At 42.6% G+C, this 17,277-nt stretch overlaps 2 protein-coding genes across 6 annotated transcripts in view; one reads left to right on the top strand and one right to left on the bottom strand.

Annotated features, from left to right (window-relative positions):
- The first annotated feature begins 737 nt into the window (after positions 1–737).
- Positions 738–12,621, top strand: MTHFD2 (methylenetetrahydrofolate dehydrogenase (NADP+ dependent) 2, methenyltetrahydrofolate cyclohydrolase). The gene is made up of 8 exons (XM_032880783.1): positions 738–871; positions 5,706–5,890; positions 7,445–7,567; positions 7,981–8,133; positions 8,595–8,702; positions 10,116–10,208; positions 10,592–10,717; positions 12,093–12,621. Exons 1-8 carry the CDS (start codon positions 771–773, stop codon positions 12,254–12,256), a joined length of 1,053 nt encoding a protein of 350 aa, XP_032736674.1. The 5' UTR covers positions 738–770; the 3' UTR covers positions 12,257–12,621.
- A 2,858-nt stretch (positions 12,622–15,479) lies between these two features.
- SLC4A5 (solute carrier family 4 member 5) overlaps positions 15,480–17,277 on the bottom strand; it is a 106,008-nt gene continuing 104,210 nt past the window's right edge. For 4 of the 5 annotated variants that reach the window (XM_032880778.1, XM_032880780.1, XM_032880779.1 and 1 more), the window contains one exon: positions 15,480–16,169. In XM_032880778.1, coding sequence (XP_032736669.1) covers positions 16,004–16,169 — 166 coding nt within the window. In that variant the 3' untranslated portion in view covers positions 15,480–16,003. The remainder of the gene's footprint in view (positions 16,170–17,277) is intronic. The other variant, XM_032880782.1, reaches the window with a different exon arrangement.

Genomic DNA, 17,277 nt, shown 5'->3' with positions numbered 1-17,277 from the left:
TATGAAGTGATGTGTCCTCTTCATGATAACGCGTGTTTGTTCCATTACTGGTGGTATTAACTTTGATCACTCATTTAAGGTCATGACTTTCAGGCTCCCCTGTTGTAAATGTACAATTTCCCCCCTTTACTATTAATAAGTATTTTGTGGGTGAGATACTTTGACACTATGCAAAAAGAGTAGCCAGATAAAATACAGTTTAATTTTAATCGCAGATGACCATCGAATACTACCCTAATACAAGTATGACGCCTCCTCCTAAATTATTTCTCTAAAATTCAAATTTAATCGAGTGTTTCGTATTTTTACTTGCAAGATCTGGCAACCCGGTAAGTACATACCCTGTTCCTCATCCAGTTGTTTTGACATCCACGGTGATCCGTTTTTCCTATGATTTTGCCAAACAGTTTCTTTCTAACTCCATCATTCTTCTGTCTGCTTGTCTTTTTATCCACTTTTTACGCTGCCTGGCACACAGTAGGCGCGTTCAAGCAATGAATGAACCAACTCTCACTCGGGCCCGCCAGGCTTCCGTGACACCCGCGGCGTCCCGCAGGGGCTTGCCTTCTTCCACCAATCTCTGCAGGCTACGGCGGCTTCTGAGCCTTCCAGGGCCTCGCCGCCGGCTCTTCTTGCTCCAATCACAAGCAGGGCTTTCCTAGGAAGGGGCCAATGGGTGCGGGTGGGAGGCGGGGCCTGCCACGCGGCCGCAGTATAACTGCGCGACCCGCGCGCGCGCTTCTCTCCTGGCGCGGACCTCGGCGCGGGTCATGGCTGCTGTTTCCGTCGTGTCCACGTTGGCCACCCGGCTGCTCCGGCCCGCGCAGAGCTGCCGCCTCCGGCATCGCCCCTTCCACCTCTCGGTAGTTCGGTAAGGGGGTCCGGGAGCTGGGTCAGCGCCGAAAGCCGAGGGGAACAGAGGGTGGGGTGCCGCCCGGGCTCCGGAGGGGCGCCGAGGGACGTTCTAATGAGCATCTCTGTCCCGGGCGGTGACGGGGCGACGTGGCAGCCGAGCGCGGCCGCAGTCTGCGACCTGAGCGCTCGCTCTATGGGGCGGCTGATGCCCGGAGCCCGCCTTTCGGAGGGAGCCGGTCCCCGCAGCCCCGGGGCGTCGCCCTCTCTCCGGGCCAGTCCGTGGGCAGGACGGGGCCCACCGTGCGGAGCGAAGGCGCAGGCGGGCTCTGGCGCTCCCGGATTTACTACGTGGGACAGTGCGGCGGTTACCGGCCAGAACCTGCGGGCCGCCCTTGGCGGTGTTGCCGAGCCGCTTGGCCAAGCAGAGGATACGCTTTGGGGCGCGTGGGGAAGGGCTCTGAATGAGCAGCGTTCCGTGCGCTTCGGGATCCTAGCGGCGGACCGGGTTGGTGCAGTCTGATGAAATCCCAGAGCCGGCTTGCTCGCCGGGTACCCGCTCTTCCCTCCTCCTTCGGGAGGTGGATGTGGCTCCTGCAGCTCTTCAAGCTGCCCCTTACCCTCCCAGGATAATAAATGTGCTGCGGTCACCAGGGCTTTGATGCGGTCCACCCGGAACTACTCATTGCCAGGCTGAGGAAGGGAAAATTCCGGAGAGGAGGAGAGAAAGAGCTCTCTGCTTGCATTTTCTTAGGGAGATGATAGGTTTTTCTTCATCTTTTTAGACCTCGAACTTCGATTCTTAAACCTAGGTTGAAGAGTCCTCTGGGGGCCCGTGATTTGTCTCCCTAAATCTGCGCACTCTCTCGCCCATCTTTGGAGCTTTTGCACTGCCAGCGAGCTAAGCCTTTTAACAGCGGCCCCTTTCATCCAGACACTGCCCTAGGCTGTGTGAATTCAGAAATGATCGTAAGTCTTCTTTCCTAGTGGAACTCACCTGTCAAGGGGCAGAACCCGTGTGTACTTTCTACTCAGTGAAAAAAAAAATGTTAGAAACATTGCCGAGGTGCTGTCATAGCACAGAATGCGGATTAATGCGTTCTTGAAGACTCGGGACCGTCAGGGCTTTCCTTGTTCTGACCCTGACCTGCCTTTCCAGCTCCATCCCTCATTACTACTGTCTGTTCTCCCCGTTGCTCCCTTCCTGAGTTCTGGCCTCGTGTGCCTGTGGCTTTCATGATTGAAGACATTTGTAAAGATCTTCTAACTCATCTAGAAAACTGGACCAGTTACTCTCCAGTAGCAGATGCCCTCCTTTCACTAACGTTTCTGAATGAACAAGTAGACTTCCACATCTCTGAAGGCAATACTGTAATATTTATGGTTCCCTTGTATTGCTTTGATCACTGCTGCCTAGTAATTGTAAAACAGTAATATCTTTTATGAGTATGCATGTATTTCTTTTGAGGGAGGAGGGTTTCAGGAACATAAACTCATGGTTGGAGAGAGAGTACTATAGTAGACTAGGGTATAGGGAAAAATGGACTTTGGAGGCTGGAGGCAGAGGTTTGTGTTTGAATCTTGTTTCTACTGTCCTTTCTCCTCTGTATACGAGTTATTATAATAATCCCAAGGTAAATGAGAGTAATGCATGTAAAACTCTTAGCAAAATACCTAATGTTTCTAACAGATGTTAGTTCCATCCTTCTTTGTGTGTAATTAATTAGTAGATAACCGAACTCTTTTCCAGAATAACTTGATCATGAATTGTAAAATGGACCTGATAATTGTTTTTATGGAAAATTACAGTGCTCTAAGCTATTGAATTAGGAAGGCAAAGATGCTACTGAGTTGGATTTTAATTCTGATTTTTACTTGAACAGTCCTTGTGACTTTTTTCTAGTCTGTTCACTCATTTTATTCTCATTTGTCATCTTAATGAATTATTAAACACATCTGTGAAAAGCATCTAATTCCTACATAAGTGTTAGCTAATATAGTTAATACATTTTGGATTCCCTGTGGGACTGAGCTGAGCCTCTGTTTCTTTTGGGGTAGCAGTTACTTTATCTGCCCTTTGGCAGAAGATATGATGGGAAATTAGGTAATGACTCTCTGGCAGGACTGTGTTTCAAATTTTGCAGAGTTGTATGTGAAGAGGAGGGCTAAAACAGCTGATATTACAGAAGATACTCATTGTGTTGTTGCTTTATTTTTGGTTCTTGTTGCTCTTTGACGGTTTTTTTTTAAACCTAATTGGCATAACATCCAGAACCTGCCTTTGGGAGTTGGAACACTGGGTTCTTCCAGAACCCTGTGTTCTTAACTGTAGTAGATCATTCTTAACCCAAATATGCTTCTACCATTTTGTCTAAGTTAATTGCTTTCGTTTAAAAAAAAAAAAATATTTATTTGAGAGAGGGGAGGAGAAGTGGGGGAGGAAGAGAGGGAGACAGACAAGGGTGGAGCCTGACAGGGCCCTAGCACACAATCCTGAGATCACGACCTGAGCTGAAGGCTGACGCTTAACTGACTGAGGCACCCAGGCGCCCCCTCAAAAGGAACTTTTTAAGGAAATGCAATTTAAGACTTTATTGAATATTTATGTATGTGTATATGTTTACACACATATCCTTATGAGTAAGTAAATATATATATATTATATATTAAGAATATGGGTTGTGTGTGTAAATCTAACCAAAGGAAGAGAGTAAGAAATTAATTTTTATTGAATATATATGCCTTGCACTTTATATATGTTATTTTATTGAATATAAATCACTGTCGTAAGCTCTTTTAAAGTAATCTTTCATTTGGCAGCGTTCCAGGTTGGGAATATGTTTCTGGACTGGGACTACTCCCCAGGAGTGTTGCCAGAGGTGTGTGTGTCCAAAGCCCTTTGAATGAAGTCTTCAACTCTAGTTCTAAATGTTAACATGTTTTCAGTTCCTTAATATACCATGGGTGTATGTGAAATGCTAGTATATATTTTATGCTATGCTGCTTTCATTATACAAAATTTGGGTAAATGTATTGTTTGCTATAAAATTTTATCTTTTTAATATCCCCAAGAAACAAATACAAATTAATATAAAGTTTAGATAAAAAATTACTGCTTTATATCCAAGACATTTCAATCTGGTTCAAAGTAGGTATTTAATCTTAATGGAAAGGAAGCATGGAAGGTTTAAATGCTGTTGAAGCTTTAAAATTCCATTTTAATTAACAGTGGTCTTAAGAATGAATCATACCTGGGGCACCTGGCTGGCTCAGTAGGAGGAGTGTCCAGCTGCTGATCACGGGGTTGTAAGTTCAAGCCCCATGTTGAGCGTAGAGATTACTTAAAAATAAAATCTTAAAAAAAAAAATGAATCATATCTGACCATACAAGATAACCAGTATCTTGGTGTTATCCCTGAGAATTAAATATGTTCTAGAAGGGGAAATTTTTTCAATATTTCATATAATTGTGTGTCTCCTTGGTCTTGAGGTTGAAGCATGCTTCATGATAGTGGGGACAGAAAGAAAACGAAAGGGAAAGACATTTCCACTGAGACCTTTATGCTTAAAGAGCAGATTCTCATCCTACATTAAGTATTGGGAACTTAAAAAAATAAATAAATAAAAATAAAAAAGTATTGGGAACTTTATTATAAGGACATATATGGAAATAAGAAAACCAGGAATGTTCCACATTAGAACCCAGGAAGAGCTGCATAAACAGTCCTTATGGGGAAGAAGTGGTCTTTCAGGGATCAGAACACGGTTTTGGGAACTGGAGGTTCTTCTACGCCCTGAGTTTTCTCGTTGCCCCATCAGTAACAGTTTCTTCATCTCTTGCTCTGTCCTACTTTGGGTGTCACTGCTCTGTCTCTACTTTTTTCTGAGAAAGACTCTTGCCTGAGTCTTTCTTCTCCTCCTCCCACCAGCAGGTCCTCTATGGTTCTAGTGTGTGGAAATGTTTCAGGGAGAAGCTCTTCCCGGTCTGGTTAACTACCACTGCCCTGTGGCACTGAGTTTCTACGTCAGCTGGACCGCTGGCCAGCCTAGAAATCGTCCTAGCGGCAGATGCTCACTCCTGGTCTGTCAGATGTGGGCGGGTCATTGGGGTCCTGGGGTAGAGCACACGGCCACCCATGGGATGGAAACTCCTTCTTCTTACTGGGAATGTCTTCTCCAGGAGGGCTATGAGGAGCAATGGTAATTTTGAGGTCTGACCTGTCCAGAACATAGTCTGTTGGTTTAATTGCATAACATAACTTATATATTTAGAAGCACATAGAAATTAAAAGCCAATCGATTTAACTGGGAAATGGTTTGAAATATATGGCTGGATGCTAATAACACAGGAAAACACAAACTACAAAATTGTATATAAGCACATAGGAAACACTAACCTCATAGTGGTGACAGGTCAAATAAAACAATGCAAATTAAAACAATGGAAAACTTTTTTGGGGGTGTCTATCAATGTGTCAATGATCAGGGGGCAGGATGGTGTAGCGGTGAGAGCCTGGATTCTGGAGTCAGACAGCTGGATAGGAGAGCCCGCTTTGCCAAGTACTAGCTGGCACTCACCCTCTCCATGCTTCAGAGTAATGATAGTAACTGTTTCTTTATCTTTATCTTTATCAGTCAACTTTATCTTCCTAAACATGTGGCTGGACACAGATTAACCACTTTGAAACTGCCCTTCAGATATCCGTTGACCCTCAATTTAGGCACCATGAATTTTAATCTACTCTTTAAGTTTGGGGTATTTAATAACTTTTTTTTTTTTTTTGGTAGTCCAATTTTTACTTTTCACAAAAATGTAAGCTTCTTGGTGTTGTGACTGTGGTTGCCTTCTGCAGAAATGAAGCTGTCGTCATCTCTGGAAGGAAACTTGCCCAGCAGATCAAGCAGGAAGTGCGGCAGGAGGTGGAAGAATGGGTGGCGTCGGGCAACAAGCGGCCGCACCTGAGCGTGGTGCTGGTGGGCGAGAATCCTGCAAGTCACTCCTATGTCCTCAACAAGACCCGGGCAGCTGCGGAAGTGGGTATGTCTCACTCGCAGACCCTACTGCTGTCAGATTGCAGCTTATCTGAGACAAACTCCGTTGGCAGTCGTGATTCTTTTCTTCTAATTAGAAGGCTCAAGCACAGGAGGCTAATGGGATTGAACTGTATGCAGAATGTGGTCATAAAGAAATCAGGCCTATCTGTTGGAGAGGCTTATAGACTAGAATGGGAGTGATTGGTACACGCCGTGTCTTCTGGAATATAAGCTAAATTCTGTCTTTAGTCTTAACATTGGATAAGTGACCTTGAACATTGTTTACATTTGCTTTCCTTGAGTAGTAATGAGAGTCTGGCTGAGATGTTTGAGATTTGGTGAGGAGGGCTCAGTGATATGGCCTAGAACACCTAGGTTTGAGGGAAATGACTCTGACTTCTGGGAAATAGTTTTTGGCTTCTTTACCAACTGGGTCCAAAGCCAATTAAATTGTGCAGAGGGGGGCAACTAAGTGGCTCAGTTGGTAAAGCGGCTAACTCTTGATTTCATCTCAGGTCATGGTCTCAGGGTCCTGGGATTGAGCCCCACATCAGGCTCTACACTCAGCAGGGAGTCGACTTGAGGATTTTCTCTCTCTCTCTCTCCCTCTGCCCCTCCCCCTGCTTGCATGCTCTGTCTTTAAAATAAATAAAAATACATCTTTAAAAAAATCATGCAGTGTGGTTAGAGTTTGGGATGCAGAAACTGAGGTTCTAGGTGATGGGAGGTTCGTGTTCAAGGTCTTGCTATACCACAGACTCTATGATGGTAGACCTGGGGTAGGTGGGCTTGGCTCTGCCTCTTCCTGCTCCTCTGTGGGTCAGTGGTATGAGTCCTAGATGCCCTTCCCTTCAGAAAGGCTGTGAAACCACTGGGGTGTGTGGGCCATTGACCAGACCATGAGTCCTTGGTATCACTGAGGATTGAGGCCTCCTGCCCTTTTCTTTGAAATAGCTTTAGAACCTTTGAAAATGGCAAGCTGTGGCTTTTTAAGACACTGGGAGAAGCACAGTGCAGTGGAAAGGACATGGACTCCAGAACTGGAAGGACCGCCTTCATCACTATGTGGCTTGTGTTTCAATTTTGCTGAGCCTCAGTCTTCTTGTCTAAATTGAGGTTCAGGAGGATAGTGTAGAAAAATGTAGCTAATTGCCAAGCCAACGTTCTCTAGTGTGTATATTTGTGAAGTTACTTTTCTGGGTGCTTTGAGAACTGATCCAAGCTCTTTAGCTACCAGCGTTGGGCGTGATACAGAACCTCTGTGTTACAGTACCATGGCAGGCAGCATAGCATTACTCATCAAATGCTCAAGATTTCTTTTTTCTTTTCTTTACTTTTTAGATTTTTGTTTATTTATTTATTTGACAGACAGAGATCACAAGCAGGCAGAGAGAGCTGGGGCGGCGGGGGGAGCAGGCTCCCTGCTGAGCCCAGAGCCCGATGCTGGGCCCGATCCCAAGACCCTGGGATCATGACCTGAGCCGAAGGCAGAGGCTTAACCCACTGAGCCACCCAGGCGCCCTGAGATTTCTTTTTTAACCTTGGAATTTTCTCATAGGAATCAACAGTGAGACAATTGTGAAACCAGCTTCAGTTTCAGAGGAAGAGCTGTTGAATTTAATCAATAAACTAAATAACGATGACGATGTAGATGGCCTCCTTGTTCAGCTGCCTCTTCCAGGTGAGTTTTGGACTCTATCACTTAGAATGATTTCTGAGGAGTAGAGGATGCTTAGCTACTTTATACACCCGGCCCCTTAGGGGTTTGTCTTAAAGGAGAGGTAAATTCAGGAGAGTGAATATTTTATTAGGTATGCACAGACCTACACAGAATCCCAATTCCTCCTTGACTTGGGGTTGAGATCTTGATACAAAATGGCAGCAGAGGGAAGCAGCTGTAGAAGAGGATGCTGCCTTTGATATTGGCATTTGGCTTTGCTGGGTGTGTGTTCCTTCTGTGCAGATGAAGAAGTCAATCACCGAGGCAAGTCATGGAAGAGGAATAGGTTTGTGTGATAAACCAGCTAAGATGGTGTCAGGCGGTGCAAACTATGTGACAGTGACTTCAGGCTGCTGCTCTGCTCTCTGTTTCAGAGCACATCGACGAGCGGAAAATCTGCAACGCTGTTTCCCCAGACAAGGATGTGGATGGCTTTCACGTAATTAATGTAGGGCGAATGTGTCTGGACCAGTACTCCATGTTACCGGCTACGCCATGGGGTGTCTGGGAAATAATTAAGCGAACTGGTAGGTATATCCCATAGTTGTATGTCTGTGTTAGTATCATGAAACCAGTACTCGCCACTGGTAACCGTGCCTACAGTCGCGGAGTGGACACTTGGGCCACACGTCCTCCAGTCCTGCCCCTGAAGCCTGCCTCTCCCTGCGGTTGCCTGTTTTGACTATTTGCCTGTGTTGACTTTGTTGCTATTTAATCCAGAAGCCTCTGTAAAGGAAACATAAGGTTTCTTTGCATTGATAGTGCACACTCATGTAGTATTTTTTAGCTTCCAGGGTCCTTTTCCTCATGTTCTTTTAGCCTTTAGGATGTGTAGCAAGTGATGGGACCTCCTTGACTGATAAGCCTTAGTAACTCCCTTGCTTATCATGGTCAGATTCATGTCCTAGGCCCTCTGTCTGCCTTCTCTGGTGCTCCTTCTAACATAGTCTAGCGCTCTTTTCATGTAAATATATATATTTCTTCATAGGCATTCCAACCCTAGGGAAGAATGTGGTTGTGGCTGGGAGGTCAAAAAATGTTGGAATGCCCATTGCAATGCTGCTGCACACAGATGGGGCACACGAACGCCCTGGAGGTAAGGAAATGGCCTTCAGAAGAGTGTTCCCTGCTCGCTTATATGGGAACCTTCAGAAGGTGTCCTGTGTTTGTTAAACTTTGTATTTGTATTTGCTATAATTTTGTTAGCAATTATTTGGGGAGTAATCTTTGTAGGAGAAGCTGAACTCTTGTCACCTGAAACTTTATTTATATTCATTTATTAGGAACTAGTACAGAAATGGACATGCCTCAAATATATTTGAGTTTTGAGTGTAAGCATGGTTGTAGGCAATTAGACATTTTCAGTTATGGCTTTGATAGTTGGAACTAAGAAACAGTTCCTAGTAACCCATCCTGTATAATTTGATAGAAAAATATCTTAGACCATTGCAAAGGATTGACTTGATAAGACTATAAAATGTTATTATCTCAGGTTCTGATAATTTGTCTGAGAAAAAAGCTCAGAAATCAGTTATCACATGTGATTATCATGACCTTACATGATTATATCAGAAATAATGGCAAAACTATGTATTTTTAGATACCTTTCAGTACACTTATTTTTTTAAAACTTGAATAATTCTAGTGACATTTTGCTTAGGAAAGGTAAAATTCATGAAAGACTGTTGAGTAGGATAAGGATTAAATAAATTTAATTTTAAATGATCCCAAAGGGTAGAGTTAGGATGAGGGGATAAAAGTTATAAGAAACTGGGTATTTACCCAAAGGTTACAAACATAGTGATCTGAAGGGGCACTTGCACCCCACTGTCCACAATAGCCAAACTAGGGAATGAGCCCAGATGTCCATTGACAGATGAATGGGTAAAGAAGAAGTGACATATATATATGAACTATTATTCAGCCATCAAAAAAAAGAGATCTTACTGTTTGCAACCATGTGGATGGAACTAGAAGGTATTATGCTAAGTGAAATAAGTCAGTCAGATGAAAGACATTTATCATAAGATTTCAGTCATGTGGAATTTAAGAGACAAAACAGGATCCTAGGGGACGGGAGGGAAAAATAAAATAAGATGAAATCAGAGAGGGACACAAACCATAAAAGACTTCTTGACTGTAGAGAACAAACAGAAGGTTGTTGGAAAGGAGGTGGGCAGGGGGGATGGGGTAATTGGGTGATGGGCATTAAGGTGGGCACTTGTAATGAGCACTGGGTGTTATATATAAGTGATAAATCACTGAACTCTACTTCTGAAACAAATAATACACTCTATGTTAATTGATTGAATTTAAATTAAAAAAAAAAAAAAAAGAAGTGGTGTTAATTGCTGAAAAGTAACTGGTACTTAGCTGTCCAGAAAATATGGTACATGAATTAAGTCAGTTACTTTTTTCAGGGATGGTGAATTTCTAAAATGGGTTGCCTGGTTCTAATCCAATCTCCGTTTTGATTCAGAAATCAAGACATGTATTTTTTAATCCCTAGGTGATGCCACTGTTACAATATCTCATCGACACACTCCCAAAGAGCAACTGAAGAAACATACAGTTCTTGCCGACATCGTGGTGTCCGCTGCAGGTAAGAACCCCAGGGAGGCGGGGGAAGGGTGAAGAGTGACTGCTTGGAATTTGCCTGCCTCCCTGCCACCCCATTCACCATTCTTCTAGCCGTGATACTGTATGCGGCCCATAAAGACGAGGCGAGAACCGTGTGTGCGGCGTTGGTTTCTGGCTTTCCAATCTTGACTTGATGGGTGAATGTTACTTCAGAAACCTCTGAATATGTCTGTTTACTGTATGAAGTTTCAGTGGTTCCTTGGCTAATGGTTTTTACAGGTTTTCATCAAACAAGCTAATTAGTTCTTCCAGGTCTTTTAAAACTGAAATCAGATAAGCCTCTGATAAGTAGAATCTTCCTTTCAGGACTAGTGATCATTCCTCTCATTCCTCTCTGGTTTGTAGGCATTCCAAATCTGATCACGGCAGATATGATCAAAGAGGGAGCTGCAGTCATCGATGTGGGAATAAATAGAGTTCAGGATCCCATCACTGCTAAACCCAAGTTAGTTGGAGATGTGGATTTTGAAGGTAAATGATATAATTTTCTTAAAATATAAAATCAGTAAATCGTACCTTTAATGGACATTTAGGACAGATCATTTACTTTTAACTTATGTTACTCTTGGGGCACCTGGGTGGCTCAGTTGGTGGAGCATGTGTCTCTTGATCTCAGGGTTGTGAGTTCGAGCCCCACGTTGGGGGTAGCAATTAAAAGAAAAAAAAAAAAACAATTACTGTGGTAATTCAAAATGTAATCCTCGTGAATTAAGAGAAACTTAAATTACAGTCATTCTAGGACCATTTTAGTTGTTTATATCATAAAATTATGGGGACCAGGTATAAACTTTTCAGGGAGGTGTTTGCTCTTTCCTTAAGGTTACTTCATAATTCAAATGATTTCATCACTTTCAACAAGTCTGAAAATTTAATGAATTGACTTTCTAAAACCACTGAATCTCCTAGAAGGTGTTACAGATTTATCATGTTCACATTGAGGGGAGAGATCACAGACCTGGCATGTTAAAAATGATCCAGGAAAGAGCCACGTTCCTGGATTTTGAAATATACTAGTAGGTTTCTCCTTTCAGTTCTTAAGCTATCATGTTTATCTCAATTTTAGGTGGGTAAACCCATTTCTAGTTTTCTATTTCTAATAAAGCAACCAGACACAAGCCTAAGTATCTAAGTATTTTTCCTTTAAGATTAGGTTAGAAAAAATCTTACTTATCACTTTCCAGAAAATTACTTTGCTTTGGTGCTTGGGCAAACAGTATAGTTAAATAAATATAGTCAAATAATAGCAAATAAGAGAGTAAAAGTAAGAAAATATTGTAGGTAGGTATTAATTGGTAATATGTTAATATTAATAATATAATAATTATAGTTATATCTCACATATAGTTAACTCCTTGAGGTTTTTCTTTCTAAACTGATTTAATTTATTTGACAGAGATCACAAGTAGGCAGAGAGGCAGGCAGAGAGAGAGGGAGGAAGCAGGATCCCTGCTGAGCAGAGAGCCCAATGCGGGGCTCCATCCCAGGACCTGAGATCATGACCTGAGCCGAAGGCAGAGGCTTTAACCCACTGAGCCACCCAGGCGCCCCCTAAACTGATTTAATATGAAGGAAAAGTTTGGATGGTAAATTATAGGTCATATAGATGTATAAATATTCATTGAACAACTCTTATTACATGAATGTTCTTTTTTTAGTATATTCGAAAGCCTTTACTCCTAAGTGATATAGATATGACTTATTTTTTAATGAGTTTGAGGCTTATGAAGGTGCTTATGTATATTCTTGGTTTTTCTTTGGATGCTTCTTCCATGGTACGTTAAGATGCATACATTTCATTTCCTTTGCCAGAATTAAGGCAGAGCATACCCGTCTTGTTTCTATGTAGGAGTCAGAAAGAAAGCTGGTTACATCACTCCAGTCCCGGGGGGTGTTGGTCCCATGACTGTGGCAATGCTGATGAAGAATACCATTATTGCTGCAAAGAAGGTGCTGAGGCTTGAAGATCAGGAAGTGTTGAAGCCTAAGGAGCGTGGAGTAGCAACTAGTTAACTGTTGCGTCTTCTGTCACAAACATCACTCCAAGCCAGTCCAAGAGGCAAAACAGGCCAATAGAAATGCAATATTTTTTATTTATTTTACTGAAATGGTTTAAAATGATGCTTTGTATTTATTGAAAGCTGAACTGGGTGGGCGTCTGTGTGTGTGGCTCTGCTGTACCTCACCACGGAGCAAGCCGGCCTCCAGCTAGGTCGTCTGAGCCGGCCAAGAGAAGCACTTCACCTGGTGACAAACGGGAGGACATCGCCCCAGTAAGATCGGGTGCTTAACTTTGTCAGGCCACTTCAGTTAAAATTTGCCTTTTCTAGGATTGCATTTCCCAAGTGCTATTCCAATAAGAGTTGATACTCATTTTAGGTTCCAAACCTTTTGAGTTCAACTAGTCAAACCAAAGGAAAAATGTTGCTAGAGAAAATTAGGGAAAAAGTCAAAAGGAAGAAATGATAATTGAGTAGAAAAAAACATTACTGTAATTTACATACCTATAGTATGTAAAACTACATGTGAATGGTGTCCTGAGCTGTCATTCCGTGGCTTAGTCATTGGGAAAATATTTAGGGTAGTTCCACGTGCTGTCAGTCCTCATCCCATGTGTGTTATATTCATGAGGCTTTCCCATGTTCCTCTAAGGTTGAAAGACTTATTTTATAGATTATTTGTGTGTTGTCGCATTTGGCTTTTCCTCTATCCTTAAAATTCACTGTTACACCTTTGTACTCTTGGGGGTGTCTGTATTGGTTTCCTCGGGATATCTTGAAACCTATTTTTGAAAAACAAAACTTGGGCTTGATAATCATTAGGATTAGGGCAGCCTGTTTAAGTATGCAACTTATTTTTCCACCAAAGACTTATTAGCAGCTGCCTGCTTTTTCGCTGATGTACCTGTTGGCTTTCCCCAATGGGTTTTTGAGAACTTGAGTTCATATTGAATTTAATCAGACTTTCTGATTAAAAAGGTTTTTTGTTTGTTTTGCGCCTTTTTTTTTCTTTTTTTTTTTTTTAAATAAAACACTTCTGACTGGTGTGGAATGAGTTCTGCAAAATACTGTATCTTCCCGCCTCTGTTCTAGTTTTGACCTAATCATAGTTCATCTTTCTGGTTGGATGTAACAGATGTCCGTATTCCTATATTTGGTAACCCCTAATGCTATGCCTTAAACAAAGTGCTGTGGAGAAGCCAGTCTAGTCCTTTCAGTCTGTGCCAAGCTGGGAGCTTAATCTGCAAGATTCATTTAAGTGGTTAGGCTTATTCCGGGTGTTTTCTAAACCATGAAGTTGAATTTACACATTGTTGGATTTACAGAGGACTTCTTGACGTGTCTGCTGACAATCCCCCTTCAGACGCCCTGCTCCCTGCTTTCTATACATTTTTTTTTTTCTTTTTCAATGTGTGTGTTTGATTTGACAGATTGGAAGGTATTCGCTGGGCACAGTTTGAGGCTGGGATAGGTCCCTGTGTATTCTCTCTTCTCTACCAGGGCTGAGTATTTTGGGGAGGTGGGATGAGAAGGCAGGCAGGGATGTAATTTGGATAGACAGATCCCCCTGCTCCAGGCAGCTTGAGGTGGAAAGAAAAGAACAATGGGGAGCTGACTTTACTCTTTTGATAGTTTCCTGGGTATGAAAGAGGATAGTTTGCTGGAGATGTTTTTGTAAGCGAGATTCAGCTCATGTCCATATCCCATGTTTGCTGACTAAATTATTAAACATGGAGCAAGATGAGCAGACAAGATTAAGTTTTATTGAATTATAATTACAAGTGGAAAGAAGTTCTGACCTACGACATGGAGAAGTAACAATATGTCAACCTGTTAAGAGCTGTCAAAATTAAAATGTTCATATATATACAAAATATAAATGACATATAAGATGAAAATTACAGTGATCAATTTACAACAACAAAATTAACATTGTAGTTTCCAGCTTGTTTGATTAATCAAGCACATTTATTCTGAATCCATAACATTTCTACAGTTTAATTTGGACAAAGTACTATTGGAAATCTACCAACTTTTAAAACTGAAATGTTAAGGGTCGATTGTTAGATCTTCCAGGATTGGTGCAGCTGATGATACAGAATTTATCCTTAAATTCAAGTGATGGTTCTGGGTTAGAGAGCAGCTAAGTCATTTTGTGCGATGAGTACAAGCAGGAGAGGTGTAGGGCTTTATCTCTTGACAGTATCCCTTAGAAGGGAGCTCTGAGATTTAACTTAACACAGTTTTCTAGGGACCAGGCACTGTATGAAGCTCTGAGGATTGCAGGCGCAATTGGCTGTCCTCATACCCAAAGTGTTAATCATCTAGTATCGTTTGTCTTTAAAAAACAGAAAAGAGTGAAGAAGAAAAGCACCTGCTTTGGTCACCATGAGTAAATGTAGTAACTAACCAAAGTGATTTCCTCAAGATTGAAATCCATAGTAGTTTTGGAGAAAGTAAATGTCAGCTGCACTGTGGCTGTCAGGCACATAATGGGTGTTAAATAAACAAGGTTGGTGTTAAGTGGGGATTAAAGATAGACTGATAAGTTTCGTGAGGACAAGGTTTGCTTCCTTATCAATGACTTATTAATCTATCCAACTTCCAATCATTCCTTTAAAGTACTAATCTTTTTTTTTTTTTTTAAGATTTTATTTATTTATTTGACTGACAGACTCTGCAAGACAGAGATTACAAGTAGGCAGAGAGAGGAGGAAGCAGGCTCTCCGCGGAGCAGAGAGCCTAATGTGGGGTTTGATCCCAGGACCCTGGGATCATGACCTGAGCTGAAGGCAGAGGCTTTAACCCACTGAGCCACCCAGGCGCCCTTAAAGTACTAATCTAATACTGCAAAGTTATAATCTAATATTTTACATTAGCACTGCCTAACATGCAGTGGTCCTGTGGATGGGAGTTTGACTTTGGGAGCAAGGTCATTGGAAACTTGGAGGAAGGACCAACCCGAGAGTAGAAAGAAGTCTTATTCTGGTTGTGAAAAACCAGTGATACTAATTTAAAGGATCATTTTGTGGACGTAATGTGGTTGGGAGTTTCATTTTAACTAGAACAATTTTATTTTGAAAACATTTGCCCGCTCTCATGCGTTGGTTTTCCATTGGTAGACTTTGGGCACTGGCTTTTCAATCTGGGGAAGCTCTAGTCACACTTCCGTCCTGGCCCTGGGCCTAGAGCCCATGCAGATGGCGCAGACTTGTCGTAGGAGCTTTAGAAAGCTGCATGAGATGGGAAGACGAGATAGGGCATTTTATGTGTTTCTTAGTGTGTCAAGTTGCAGAACAAATTTTCCAACTTTGGTCTGTTGAAGTATGAGCATTTTAATGGTTTTTTTCGAGACCTTCTAGATACTTTAAAATCTAAGCTTAAAAAAAATCTAACTGGTATTTGTTTCAATAAAAATTTACTATTGCTCCCTTTATCTTAGCTATATTTTGGGAGGCAAGCATCGTTTTCATTTCAAGAAACATTATAATTCCTATCCTGGACTGCATTTTAAAATAAGGTATTATGTTTCTATTGGTTGTTTTTTTATAACTACAGAAAGAAGGAGACCGCTTTGCACGTAAGTAGTACTTTTCACCCATAGATCAGTTTCCTAGCAAGTGGAATGACTCCATCTGCTCGGCAAATAGGGAAACCGGCTCAGAGAAGAAGTTCAGGGGCCTGACCCAGGCCTCACGGTGAAGATGCAACCGTGTCCTCCCACAGTGAAGATGAAGCCCTGTCCAGGGGCAGCTGCATCCTAGAGGGTGGTCTCGCCGTCAGTCTCTCTTCCGTATTTGTCCACGTCTGTGAGGTCACAGTCGGACTCCATCTCTATCTTCACCTGTGGCACCATGAACACTGGGCTCTGTGAATAGTTGAAAGCAGGCGAAGCTGGACAGGAAATTCTGAAGTGCAATGTGATGCTGAATGAGAAAAAGAGGGAAGGGAGAGTGACTGATCCAGTACTAGGTGTTTTCCACGCTATCCCCCAGAGCAGGGCTCTAAAGCAAGTCGTTTTATCCTTGCTTATGAACTCTTAACGTCAGGGCAACAAGCCACAGCCTCTGCTTGGCCTTCATTGTGCTTTGCTGAGGTAATCTCGCCGGGAGTCTCTGCCCGGTCTTCACATGACCACCAAGGTGAACTTTTGGGATCAACTGTGTAAGAGAATCCAAGCTCCTTAGTTTGGCCAGTCGGGGCCTTTTATGTTTGCACTCCTGGTTACTTCTAGTCTGACTGCCCGTCCAGCCCAGCAGTCCTCGCCGTGTGTCTATTTTCAAATGGTATTTCAGGCATGTGCCCACTGCCTGCAATGCCCTTCTTTTGTCACTTTTCTTCTTTATTCTGTGTACCTGGCAGTCTCCTATTTATCGTTCTTGGTCTTTCCAGATAAGGCAGATCCCTCCCTTAGACGCTACTTTCTCTTACGTCTACTCCCTTGTTCTCGGCACACGGAGCTGTAGGTCTTTGTTCGTAGGCCTGTCTCTAGGCTCCCAGGGATTAAGCATCATGCCTGGTAGACCTCAGATGCTTAATCTTCGTTCAACTAGATCATGTTGCTGAGCCTTTCCCTTCCTGAAATGGAATCCTGTTCAGGGCTCTCTGGTCCCACCTACTTACATAGAGCTGGTAAAACACCAGTGTAGCTGTACCAAGTTTGTATTGGAAATGCCCCACCATGGTCCACGTTTTCTCTCCACGGACTGAAATTGGGGCAGTTAGAGGTTCAATTTGGTGTAGGCTACTTAAAACTAAAAAATTGGGGTAGACTGCTTTTCTCCCAACACTTTTATATATAAAAATCGGTGGCATTTGTGTAATGGTGTAGGGACCCTGACTGGGGAGGTGGGATGAGAAGGCAGGCAGGGATGTAACTTAGCCCTATGACATTCCTGGGCTAGAGTGGCCTTGGGTTCACTACTTAGGGGGGTTCGTTACGGGGTTTCTCTTCTCATCTTGGCAATGTGGTAACAGCTTTGACTTCTAACTCAGATGATCTCGTGCATGTTTTCTAAAATCTCTTGGATGAGT

The sequence above is a fragment of the Lontra canadensis genome, unplaced genomic scaffold, assembly GCF_010015895.1.
Source record: "Lontra canadensis isolate GAN:19392208 unplaced genomic scaffold, GSC_riverotter_1.0 scaffold71, whole genome shotgun sequence".
Lineage (NCBI taxonomy): Eukaryota > Metazoa > Chordata > Mammalia > Carnivora > Mustelidae > Lontra > Lontra canadensis.
Note: the sequence above shows the minus strand (reverse complement) of the source record. Positions and strands in the feature narration are given on the sequence as shown.

Coding starts and splice junctions, on each gene's coding strand:
- MTHFD2 (XM_032880783.1), top strand. CDS start 771: ATGGCTGCTGTTTCCGTCGTGTCCACGTTGGCCACCCGGCTGCTCCGG. Junction 10,209..10,591: donor CATCGTGGTGTCCGCTGCAG/GTAAGAACCCCA, acceptor TCTGGTTTGTAG/GCATTCCAAATCTGATCACG. Junction 10,718..12,092: donor TGGAGATGTGGATTTTGAAG/GTAAATGATATA, acceptor GTTTCTATGTAG/GAGTCAGAAAGAAAGCTGGT.